The sequence below is a fragment of the Oncorhynchus gorbuscha genome, linkage group LG25 (genome assembly GCF_021184085.1).
Source record: "Oncorhynchus gorbuscha isolate QuinsamMale2020 ecotype Even-year linkage group LG25, OgorEven_v1.0, whole genome shotgun sequence".
Classification (NCBI taxonomy): Eukaryota; Metazoa; Chordata; class Actinopteri; order Salmoniformes; family Salmonidae; genus Oncorhynchus; species Oncorhynchus gorbuscha.
Genome location: NC_060197.1, coordinates 9,977,138 through 9,989,902, shown reverse-complemented (window position 1 = coordinate 9,989,902; position 12,765 = coordinate 9,977,138). Strand labels below are relative to the sequence as shown.

Below are 12,765 nucleotides of genomic sequence, written 5' to 3'. Positions count from 1 at the left end.
ATTTGTGAACAGCAGTTTTCAGTTCTTTCCACAGATTCTCGATTGGATTCAGGTCTGGACTTTGACTTGGCCATTCTAACACCTGGATATGTTTATTTTTGAACCATTCCATTGTAGATTTTGCTTTATGTTTTGGATCATTGTCCTGTTGGAAGACAAATCTCCGTCCCAGTCTCAGGTCTTTTGCAGACTCCATCAGGTTTTTTTCCAGAATGGTCCTGTATTTGGCTCCATCCATCTTCCCATCAATTTTAACCATCTTCCCTGTCCCTGCTGAAGAAAAGCAGGCCCAAACCATGATGCTGCCACCACCATGTTTGACAGTGGGGATGGTGTGTTCAGGGTGATGAGCTGTGTTGCTTTTACGCCAAACATAACGTTTTGCATTGTTGCCAAAAAGTTCAATTTTGGTTTCATCTGACCAGAGCACCTTCCACCACATGTTTGGTGTGTCTCCCAGGTGGCTTGTGGCAAACTTTAAACAACACTTTTTATGGATATCTTTAAGAAATGGCTTTCTTCTTGCCACTCTTCCATAAAGGCCAGATTTGTGCAATATACGACTGATTGTTGTCCTATGGACAGAGTCTCCCACCTCAGCTGTAGATCTCTGCAGTTCATCCAGAGCGATCATGGGCCTCTTGGCTGCATCTCTGATCAGTCTTCTCCTTGTATGAGCTGAAAGTTTAGAGGGACGGCCAGGTCTTGGTAGATTTGCAGTGGTCTGATACTCCTTCCATTTCAATATTATCGCTTGCACAGTGCTCCTTGGGATGTTTAAAGCTTGGGAAATCTTTTTGTATCTAAATCCGGCTTTAAACTTCTTCACAACAGTATCTCGGACCTGCCTGGTGTGTTCCTTGTTCTTCATGATGTTCTCTGCGCTTTTAACGGACCGCTGAGACTATCACAGTGCAGGTGCATTTATACGGAGACTTGATTACACACAGGTGGATTGTATTTATCATCATTAGTCATTTAGGTCAACATTGGATCATTCAGAGATCCTCACTGAACTTCTGGAGGGAGTTTGCTGCACTGAAAGTAAATTTTGCACACCCAATTTTTCAGTTTTTGATTTGTTAAAAAAGTTTGAAATATCCAATAAATGTCGTTCCACTTCATGATTGTGTCCCACTTGTTGTTGATTCTTCACAAAAAAATACAGTTTTATAACTTTATGTTTGAAGCCTGAAATGTGGCAAAAGGTCGCAAAGTTCAAGGGGGCCGAATACTTTCGCAAGGCACTGTATTTGATATCATTCCGCTCCAGCCATTACCATAAACCCGTTCTCTCCAATTAAGGTGCCACCAACCTCCTGTGATAGAAATGCAAATATGTTTGGGTAAAGCAAAGTTGAGATTAAGTGTGTGTGTGTGTGTGGGGGGGGGGGTTATTAGGGTAAGGTTTTCAGGTCACGCATGCAGAGGGTGGAAGGAGAGCATGCTTGGCTCATGCAGGGGGAGTGAGATAGTGTCTGGGTGGAGGAGTGACAGTGCTCTTTGCCTAACCTAAGTACCACTGGTGGAGTTGGGCCGGGTCTAGGAGGTCAGAGAGCATGTGTATTAGGGAAGGGGGGGACACAGTGTGTTTGGTGGGGAGGGGAGCCTCTCCCCTGGCACCCAGACTGGGTCACAGTTTTGTCAAGGGGAGGTATTCCCTAGAATCCCTAGTGTGGGTGATTGGGGTCTGTGTCAGTCTCTGACCTGGCCTGGTTCAAGAGAGAAACAGAGGGATGAAGAAGTAGGCTAGGCTATGAAGAGTTGTGTGTGGAGATATTGACGGGCCCACACACAAACACATGCACTCTTGTATCTCCCCCACTCTGAAAGATGCACCTTGCACTTGGAACCAGAAGAATTTAGAAATAATCAGATCCAAATGGCGCAATACAATTCTCTCTATTCACTGGACAAATGCTTTCACTGTTATCTTAAGTTTATTGCTAACACAAACTCAAATGGTCCTACATGACTGCAGGCTGTAGCCATGCTCAGGGCAAGTCTACGTGCCACTATGGCAGTCACATAGCCTATAATCACTGTTACCCAGAAGTAAAATTCTTGCCAAAGTTTGTCACTTCCTGTTTAATGCAGACTCTGTCCAAAAGAGATTAAAGAGCCTATTGAGAGTGGAGCCTGTTATTTTGAAACCCAGCACTTCTCTACTTTGTATTTTCCTTCACCATATCCTATGTTGCTGGACTGAAAAACATTTAACTTGATAATTTATGGTGATATAGTTGTTGCCAAATTGTTAGAATGATTTGCATAAAATAAATACTAATCTGCACCAGAAAGTGTCAGTATAGGACATTGGCATGACACTACATAATATTTGGAGACCGCAAAGTGCAAATGCAATAAAAACCTCTCTTTGGGTCATATTTGTTCCTCTGTCTGAAGGTTTACTGGGATGCAATTCTGCACGAGCACCGCCGGGATACTTCCATTTGCCATAATAGTGGATTACCGTCATCAGCCACAAGGGAGCGCAGCATCACCCTCCCTGAGAGCGCGGTGGATGTCATCGATGTCAAGTTGTTTCCTGCTGGGACAGGTTAAATAAAGGAACTGGGACACAGCGGGGTAGATTAATACACCGGCAAAGGCTGAACAGCATTAGAATAGAACACAGCAGCTCTTAACGCGTGCTTAGCGCGCCAATATATTTGATTACAGACTACTTGTCTGGTAGAGAGAACGACAGCCGATCCAAAACATTTTGAGTTGTAATCCTACTGTTTTTATTTAATCCGTGCTGATCTGAAAGCACGTAAAGGTGGTATTTTGGGGGGACCGATATTAGTGAGAAACCTAGGTTTCTTTCGTGTTTTATTTCACTACCCTCTAGGAATGCTTACTCAGAACAGGATACAAAAGATCTGGATTCCTTCAAAGGATGACAAACCGGCAGTCTCCCGGGGAAGTAAGTAGTAGCCTAACCCGCGGCTGATATCAGCACCCATCTGTTTCATTTAGAAAACGTCCATAGGATAAATGTATTACATGCAATTATCTGTGATAAATATTATGATTATGTTTGATAATCAGATAAATAATCATCTCATTGAGACTATAATAATATATACAATGTAGCAGCTTGTTGGAATATTAGACTACATTAGCGGTCCAGGATGGGGAGACCCCAGACAGGTCACCAGAAATCAGGGAACGTTGTTGAAAAATGTAGAGTATTGAACTTTAAGTTCGAGGGTGCACAGAATGTGTGAAATAAAAACAAGTAATGTGATTGCATGTTTTGATGCTTTACTCGCATGGCTTTATTTTAAATTGGCGTGGCATACAGTAGGTAGCCTACTTTTTGAAACCATTCAACAGAATAATTTTAAACCCGCTTAAGTTTTCAAAATAACCTACCGTATTGAAAAAAATAACACTATGTGTGTAATTACAATAATTATGCTAAAAGCATATGCCCTATTACCCTAGCCTATCCAAACTGTCCATTGGCACGCAGCCAGGTCAGGATTCACAAGTAGCTGTAGAGGGTAATGGTTGATAGTGCTCACTATAGCAACAAAGCCCCTATCCGGTCCCTAGTTTCCACGAGTTACCACAGCCACAAAATAAAAAATAGTTTTTGATCTTAATTTAAGTTTAGGGCTAGGCATAAGGTTAGCAGTGTGGTTAGTTATGTTCAAAATTACATTTTAATAAGATAAATTGAAGAAATCGGCGGCCTGTATGACTTTGTGGCTGTGGTCCCGGGGGCTCCCCGCTCTGCTCGTGACAGCCAGGAACCGTTGTGTGGGTGGGAGAGACGGGGGTGATTTTACATGCAGACGCATCGGGATTGGACGAACTATCGTGCGTGTCCGCATGGGGCGAGCTGGATCATGGCTGAGAAATTGCAGAAGTGGGCGGGGTTTTGTACTTTGTGGCTGTGGTAACAAGTGACGACAGTTTGTAAAGAGCCGACTGATCAATATCAACAGCCTGAATTGCCACTGCTTAAATCAATGACGTCAGTTTGTTTGTCCTGTTGTGTGTCATAAGGAGGGGAATGAGTTTATGCCGCGTTCATAATAACAGTGAACTCGTAACTCAGAAATCTCCTACTTCGGAAAAGAACTAGGTCAGACTTGGAAAATCGTTTTGAAGGTCATCCAACTCGGAATGCAAATCGGAAACTGGAACATCCCTGGGTCGCTCCTCTTTTCATTTCGCTGCAGCTAGCGACTGGAACGAGCTGTAACAAACACTCAAACTGGACAGTTTTATCTCAATCTCTTCATTCAAAGACTCAATCATGGACACTACCTTCTTATTATTTATAGAACTCCAACTTTCTGACCTGAAGATCACTGACATTATGACCTAGTTTTTCCCCCCAAGTTCCCAGTCGTCTTGAAAGCACCAATAGCTGGTGATGTCTGTATCACATGGAGATTCAGGCAATGAAAACTAATACCCACAAACATTTTCATCCCTTGACTAATGCAGTGGTTCTGACATTGGAACCATCTCTCTAGTAGGAGGGGGAGGGAGGAGGGGGAGGGGGGGCGCTTCAGCAGGTAGACACACACCCATCTTGACCACTGGGGAAGGGTCTAGCTGGGGGAAGCACAGCAGACAAGACTGGTGGGAGGGAATTACTATTAGTGTCTGACCATGACCATCACTGTGCTGCAAGGACCAGCCACACAGACAGAGCCTCAGTCTCCCAAAGTCTATAAGAGGATGTACAGCTCTCTGACACTGAATGAGAGATGGAGACTGATAGAGGGAGGGAAAGGAGGGTGTGATGACCTAATAGCTTTATAGCTGTTTTTCCATCGAGGAGGTACTGTGTCCTGGAAAGTGGATTACAGCTGGTAGGAGCGTGTGAATGAGAGGCATTCGTCACTGAATGAATGATGCAGTATTATTGTGTGTAAATTAAGAGTACACAATTGATCAGATTGATTGTGTGTATGGCCATTGAACAATATTTTAATCTCTCTGTCTCTAGCGACGGGGGCCCCACACCTGGCCAACCCCCCCACAGTGATTGTGATGGTGGGTCTGCCAGCCAGGGGGAAGACCTACATGTCCAAGAAACTCACCCGATACCTCAATTGGATCGGCATGCCCACCAAAGGTACACAGCAAACACACACAGTACACACACTCGGCACATGACGAGACACATTAACAGATGAGTAACTTTTGTTATTGGTCATAGTAATGTGCCTCACACTGCCCGAAAATTACCTTTATTTTAGAAATGTTTATTTGATCTTATTGTTGTATTTGTTCACTAAGAGGAACGTTGGGGTTAAAAGGGCGGAGGTTGGATTATTATTCTTGAATGCGCATTCCTGCCATCTCATCTAGTCTAGTTCCTTTCCTCTGTTTTAGTTTTCAGATTTCCCACAAACTGGGCTTGGGCTCACTTTCTCCCTCCAGAACATTCCATTTACCATTGTTAGTTTGTTCTTTGCCTCCAGTCTTCAATGTGGGAGAGTATCGCAGAGAAGCAGTCAAGAACTACAGCTCGTATGACTTCTTCAAGGCTGACAACGAGAGTGCCGTGAAGATCAGACAGTGAGTCCACCCCTGCTCCCCATCCTACAAATTCTGAGCATCATGTGACGTCATTGATTATCAGTGTACTTGAAACAAGGCTAACAGAGATTACTTATTTTCTTGCTTAGACAATGTGCCTTAGCAGCTCTGAGGGACGTTGAGTCTTACCTGACAGAGGAGGGAGGCCAGGTTGCAGTCTTTGATGCCACCAACACTACTCGTGAGAGACGAGACATGATTCTGGACTTTGGCAGTGAGAACGGCTTCAAGGTCAGTGGTGTTTCTATGGTTACGAGCGGCTTGATGCATTCTCAAACAGATACGCGATCGAATGACTCATCATGTCTTTCAATGTGAAGATGATGAAAGGACTCTAAATGACTTTAAATGTGTGTGTGCAGATCTTCTTCATTGAGTCGGTGTGTGATGATCCCAGCGTCATCGCCACAAATATCATGGTGAGTCAGAAATCTCAACAGAACATCTGAAGAAACATGTTATTGGTTGGCTCATGTTCCTGCAAGGTTCCTCTAATGTTGCAGCCCGACGTTAGCTACTGACGTTGTAATATCTATAATGTAATTTTAATGAGTGTCTTACGCTGTCACCTGACCTTTTACTTCCTCCCATGACAGGAAGTGAAGGTGTCCTGCCCAGACTACCAGGACTGCAACAAGACAGATGCCATGGAGGACTTCCATAAGAGGATAGAGTGTTACAGGGTTCACTACGAACCCCTGGACCCAGACCAGTACGACAGGTAGCCCCTAAACCTCATATAGCTTATTCACTGTTTATACCTGTTGACCCTAGCTACTGTTTACTGTGTGATCCGAGAGTGGCTTAAACCTGATTTAGAATCAGTTTGGCCTTTTAAATAATAATAAATAAGATTATATGGAACTCTGAGAAATGTTGTGAATTCAGGCCCTAGACTAAACTTGTTCTAACCCCCTACGTAGGAGCCTGTCGTTCATCAAGGTGATAGATGTAGGCAGAAGGTTCCTGGTGAACCGGATCCAGGACCACGTCCAGAGTAAGATCGTCTACTACCTGATGAACATCCACGTCCAGCCCAGAGTCATCTACCTGTGTCGCCATGGAGAGAGCATGTACAACCTGCAGGGACGCCTGGGGGGAGACTCAGGGCTGTCGCCAAGGGGGAGAAAGGTACGAGAGTAGAAACACACTCGTATACACACTTGAATACACACACACACACACACACACACTTTCTGGTCTCTTACTCTTTCCCCTTTCTCTATGTGTAGTTTTCTGGGGCGTTGTCGACGTTTGTTAAAGAGCAGAACTTGACGGATCTGAAGGTGTGGACCAATCAGATGTGTTGCAGCATCCAGACTGCTGAGAGCCTGGGAGTGCCCTACGAACAGTGGAAGGCCCTTAACGAGATAGACGCTGTGAGTCACACACACTAGAATAGACTACTCACTGGACTGTGTGTGTGGTGCTTCATTTAAACAGCTCTAATGTGAGGTGTGTGTTGTGTGCACAGGGGGTGTGTGAGGAGATGACGTACGATGAGGTGAAGGAGAAGTACCCTGAGGAGTTTGCGCTGAGAGACCAGGACAAGTATTACTACCGCTACCCCACAGGAGAGGTTAGCACAGTACAATATACTACTAGAATCAACCTGCTACTGCCAACTACTGTACAGTTAGTTACACATGGACATAGTTATTGTGTTTAAAATGCTGCGAATCGATGTGTCTGTGAAAATATCGAGTTAACCCTTCTCTCTTCTTTCTCTCTGTCTGATCCCTCCCTCCAGTCCTATCAGGACCTGGTCCAGCGGGTGGAGCCAGTGATCATGGAGCTGGAGAGACAGGAGAACGTTCTGGTTATCTGTCACCAGGCTGTGATGCGCTGTCTCCTGGCTTACTTCCTGGATAAGAGTGCAGAAGAGATGCCCTACCTGAAGTGTCCCCTCCACACGGTGCTGAAGCTCACCCCCATTGCCTACGGTGAGAAGTTGTGTACACCTCTCACATTACCGAGCCAAGCCAATGTGACCAGAAAATATCAGAGACAGAATAGTACAGTTCAGATTGGCTCTATAGTGTGAATTGGGCATTAGGGTCAATTGTATGTTCTCTAGCTTGTCTAGGGCAGGAGAAATAAGGTGAGGTCTAAATATCTGTTCTGACTGTGGTGTGTGTTTTTACTCTGAGTGCAGGCTGCAAGGTAGAGTCCATCTCGCTCAACGTGGAAGCGGTGAACACCCATAGAGAGAGACCAGAGGAGATGAAGAAGTATCCTGGGACTCTGATCAGGAGGAACAGTGTGACCCCCCTGACCAGCCCCGAGCCCAACATCAAGAAACCCCGCATCGACGGCATGGACGAGCCCCTCCAGGAGCTGCCCATGTCCCTCTGCACTCCTTCCCACCTCACCTTGGCCGGACAGGTGAGTGTCTGTCTCTCTCTCTCGCTTTCTCTCTCTCTCGCTTTCTCGCTTTCTCTCTCACCTTTGACTCCTCAAATCTACTGAAGGACATCTCTTATCCCTTTCTCTCCTGCTCTAAGCAATTTTCCATTCTACACTGTTGTCTCTTTGCTCTCTTATCATTCACTCTTCCTTTCTTTCTTTTCTTCCTTCCTTCTCTTCTTCACCGTGCAGCACTGGCTGGGCAAAGTCTGCCTGTAAGTACCTGTCTCTCTCCTACAGGAATACATGTGCCTCCCTCCTTCCCGCTCACTATGACCTCACGTCCTGTGTACCATTTCAGACTCACATTTTTTCTAACTGATTTCAGAGCATTGCTCGAGCTTTGTTGTCTGCATGTTACTACGGCAACCCCCACACACTGTTCTGTCACTCACGTCTTTAGAACGTCTATATTTTAAATGTATTTTCTGTTCTGTTTAAAGACCTCCGCCCATCTGCACCATCCTTCACTGTCTGAAACTCGTCTCTCTTTTAGTGTTTCAAAGGTAAAGTGCGAAAGCAGCTAGATTTAGCTCCCAGCTTATTCTGTAGTAGTAGTAGTGTTGTTGTGTCGCAGACTCTGCAGGCACATATTGAAAGGTGATAATTATTCAGGGTGTGGTAAGATCCGGTCAACTTAAGTCACAGTCAGAAGAGGCACTTATACACTGAGTTTGCAAAACATGGTTTACATTTACCATGGAATATGAATGAGTAGCTCGTCGAGGCGTCAGACGACATGGATGAGCAGAACCAAAGCCTCTGTCATGTTACGTCATCTCATGTTAAGCCTGGAGTCACTTAGCCTATAGGACAGGGTCTTTCCCTCTCTTTTGTTTTATGTGTCTTGTCTCACCGACGACTCTTAGTTTGTTTGTTATATTGTGATGGTTTCCCCAAGTCTTCTTAACCATTTTAGGCCTTTTGTTTCCCTCAGAACATGAAGAGAATGTCCAACGATCGCCATGAGATCCTGCAGCTCTGCCAATGAGATCGCACTGCCTCGTTACCTGATCCAAGACCCCAGGAAGTGAAAGCCGGCAAAGAAAGTTCAACAATGTCACCAAAATGGACTTTTTGTTGTGTGTGTGTGTGTGTGTCCCATCTTCCTCTTTCTGGAGATCACAGGGCACTTCTGTTTCCTTTTCTCACACAGGCGTGTTAGTGCGTGTCTGGCCTGTGTTATCTGCCACTGCTTGTAGTTCAAACACTTTGCCTCTGGGAAAGAGAGAGATAACACTGTACATTAGAGGTCTTCATAGGTCCACCCAAAATACCCGAGCGGGCCCGGGTCCAAAATTCTAAGTTTTCCATCCGGTCTGAGCCGGGTCTTGGGTCAATGTAACTATAGCCGACAGACCCGGCCATGGCTCTGCATAGCCTATAGCATATTTATTTACCAGTAAAACATAATGTATGCTACTATACAATACTGTACAACATGTCTCAATCGCTCTGCTTTCTCTGGTTCCTCCGAAGTGAATCTGTAGTGACAGCTCACCCTGGAATTATGGTTTAATTAGTGTAATAGCTCTGTGATTCTAAGGAACTATTATATCTGGTTTGAGTGACTACTTGGCACTCGGCAACGCATCTGTCAGAGAGCTGGAACCAGGCCAAATATTTGAAATCTCCCTTTCTTGACAACCTCCTGAGATCTGAGTAATGAGTCATGTATCCATGGTTATATCACCTTTTTTTTAAACAGATGGAATCATTTAGTTTACGATGTAAACATTTTTCTATAGGAATGCCTCTGAAATAATGACTACCCAAATTGTGTTTGTCACTTTTGTTGATGTTGAGCACTTGTTCACTTTTTTTGTTATGATTTTATTTCTAAACATTTGAGTATCATACTGTTACTGAACAACCGGTGTACTCATGCTATGACATGAATGATTATTTTGCACAGCAAAGTTGATATTCCTATTGAGTGGTGTGAATGACTGTGTCCATAGACACAATTGTCTCTTTCGGTCTTTCTCTCCGAAAGGAGATTTGGACCTAGAGTGCCTAGTGCTTGTCCTGCAAGCCCAATGCTGCTTCTGCACCCATATAGCTGGCCATAGAAATTCAGACATATGCTACCTTCCGAGTACATGCAGTGTAACGTGTTTCACTTTTCTTTGTAAGCCAGCTACTAACATGTGTGAGCATTTATATCTTTGTTATGAAAATACGTTCTGTAAATAGACATGTACATATATCAGACTTGAAGGAATGCTCAGCGTTTGGAATGTTCGAGTCTAGAACTGAGTGGAAAGGTATTTTGTAGATGCTCTTTTTTTACCTCTCTCTGATTGGCTGATTCATACTTAATTGTAAGTCGTGTACTACTCTGCCCTACAAAGGTAAAACGCAGTAACTACGCCAACAGTGAAACTGAGAACAATGGCTTTGAAGTTGTTTTGCTAGCCAGCCAAATATGTTCTGCATATCATATTGGCAGTACTACTTTTGTTCATTTGTTTGCTTCTGATACTTGAATTTTGTTTTTTTTGTAAGACATTTTTTCTCAAGCTATTTATTTCTGTGTAGATTTAGATAATCGTTTGGAGCGGATGGCACCTGGTCTTGCCTGAGTACTGTGTATGACTTGTGTATGGCAAGCAAAGCGTCTGAGAGAACAACGTGTCAATTCTGCATTTGCTGGGCCAATAAATCTCCATCAAAATAAGCCATCTTGTGGATGTCATATCTTCATTATTTATGTTTTTGGGGGCACACTATCTGAAAGGCAAACACCCTAACACATGTTTCCCTTTGGAGAAGTATGCTAGAACCTTTAAAGCAACTAAATTGTCACCAAAACATTTGATTCTAAAAGGTACTATAGGACAATATAGAAGTGTTTTGAGAGTGCTGAGGCCTGTCGAAACACTTCTTGATAGGCAGACACCCTATCAATGTGTTTCACTTTGGAGAGGGAGCCCAGAAACTTCAAAACAACTGGAAGCTGGAGTTTGTTGTACCATGCCACATTCAAACACATCTGTTTAAATAGTGTCACGCCAGATCAACACCAGCTGTCAACACCTATACTGACCTATAGGTAACTGCCAAAATAAAGGAAACACCAGCATAAAGTGTCTTAATAGGGCGTTGGGCCGCCACGAGCCAGAACAGCTTTAATGCGCCTTGGCAAAGATACTACATAAATACTCCTATTCTAACCATGGTAGCCAAAATAACGGGCAACTGGGCATTTTTATACATCACCCTAAGCATGATGGGATGTTAATTGCTTAATTAATTCGAACCACAGCTGCTTTCAATATACTTTGTATTCCTCGTTTACTCAAGTGTTGGCAGTTACCTGCTGTAGCTTGATGTGTCTGATGCTGAGAACGAATGAAACCATTCTCTGTTAAAAATGCTCTCCCAGACAGTCCATGGAGTAAAACATGTTGGAGTAGCTGTTTTACATGTCAGTAGAACACACACTCAAGAACTGGGATGAGTGTTTCGCAGTGTTTCTTAATCCTAGTCCTGGAGACCAAAAGGGGGGTTAATTTTTTGTTTTTGCCCTAGCGCTACACAGCTTATTCAAATTATCAGTTTATCATCGAGCTTTGGTGATTCGAATCAGGTGTTTGGTGCCAAGGCAAAAACAAAAATGTGCCCCTTTGTGTCCCCAGGGCCGGGATTAAGAAACAATTCATTAAATCTGTGTTGAACTGAGGTAGGTCCAGCTCTCTCCGAACTCCTCTTGTTATTTACCCCTATTCCTGTCTCCTCTCTCCCCTACTCTTCTCATTTGGCTGTCAGATTTCAGTCAGATGGACATCAATGGAGAAGTCAATGATGCAACAAAGGCTCTGAAGCAGTGCCCCCGGAATGAAGCTGCTTGTGTGTAATAACAGGGGCTTTATTTATCCATTATTAATCCTCCTAGAATAGCAGGGTCCAAGCCTTCTCTGTCCGTTTCTCTATTGTCTAGACACACAGAGCTGCATGGCAGTACAGAATGTCTCTGTGTCCTACATTCAGGGAATCCCTGTGCTGTACAGGATTAGCCTAGCATTCTGTCCTCTGGCCCTCAGCACTACAGCAGTCTATAAACCACTGTCTCTCAACCCATACCCAGCTCTACCATGTATCGCCCTATTGGAGAGAAAGTGACAGCAGTCTCCCTCTTCATATCTGAGACAAGCACCGTTCTCCATCTATTCTACGGCTGCATACCAAATGCCATCCTATTCCCTACAGCCTGTTACTTTTGACCAAGGCCCGTGAGGCTCAAAATAAGTGTACTATGTAGGGAATAGAGTGCCATTTGGGACACATCCTATTTCCATGTGGTGGTCCAGTAGCCTTTGTCCTGTTGAGATTCAGTAGTGTCCATAAAACAGCTGAGGCCATCAGGCCCATGTCATGTGCTGTTGATATGGCAGAGGCCAGAGGTTTGATGTGAAAACCAAGGGCAGGCCAGCAGCACTCTAGCTCTGATGGCAATACAGTACTATTTACAGTGGTCACATGGCTGCAGTTACATGTAACTCAATCACTCATGATTGCAAGGTCGAGGGGTTTTTGTCTTGCAAATGGTCAGACTATGTTGTCTGGGCAGAGTTAAAGATGTTACTCTTGGTAGTTGTTGCTGTGTTGTCGTTGTATAATTCATTCAGATGGGGTTTGTGCAGGGAGCGTGGGGTAACTGTGGCATGCATGCTGCGGTGATTCAACCCCAGCCAAACATACACTTTTGCTACTTGCCAACCCCGGCAGGCGCTGCTGTCAGATTCACGGCCCGATGTGGCTGGCCTGTGCTGGGTTGGCTGGGGT

The 12,765-nt window shown here is 44.3% G+C and overlaps 1 protein-coding gene across 3 annotated transcripts; it reads left to right on the top strand.

The window, feature by feature from the left end:
- Positions 1 to 2,557: 2,557 nt before the first annotated feature.
- Positions 2,558 to 10,657, top strand: LOC124014391 (6-phosphofructo-2-kinase/fructose-2,6-bisphosphatase 3-like). Of its 3 annotated transcripts, XM_046329299.1 has the most exons (14): positions 2,558 to 2,929; positions 4,976 to 5,104; positions 5,454 to 5,550; positions 5,661 to 5,802; positions 5,934 to 5,990; positions 6,168 to 6,292; positions 6,495 to 6,702; positions 6,804 to 6,950; positions 7,046 to 7,150; positions 7,322 to 7,514; positions 7,727 to 7,956; positions 8,170 to 8,192; positions 8,421 to 8,483; positions 8,915 to 10,657. In XM_046329299.1, the coding sequence occupies exons 1-14, from the start codon at positions 2,857 to 2,859 to the stop codon at positions 8,919 to 8,921; spliced, it is 1,599 nt and encodes a 532-aa protein (XP_046185255.1). In that variant the 5' UTR covers positions 2,558 to 2,856; the 3' UTR covers positions 8,922 to 10,657. The 3 variants fall into 3 exon arrangements, with proteins under 3 accessions (XP_046185255.1, XP_046185257.1, XP_046185256.1); XM_046329301.1 differs by lacking the exon at positions 8,421 to 8,483 and having other exon boundaries at positions 2,560 to 2,929; XM_046329300.1 differs by lacking the exons at positions 8,170 to 8,192; positions 8,421 to 8,483 and having other exon boundaries at positions 2,563 to 2,929.
- The last annotated feature ends 2,108 nt before the right edge of the window (positions 10,658 to 12,765 follow it).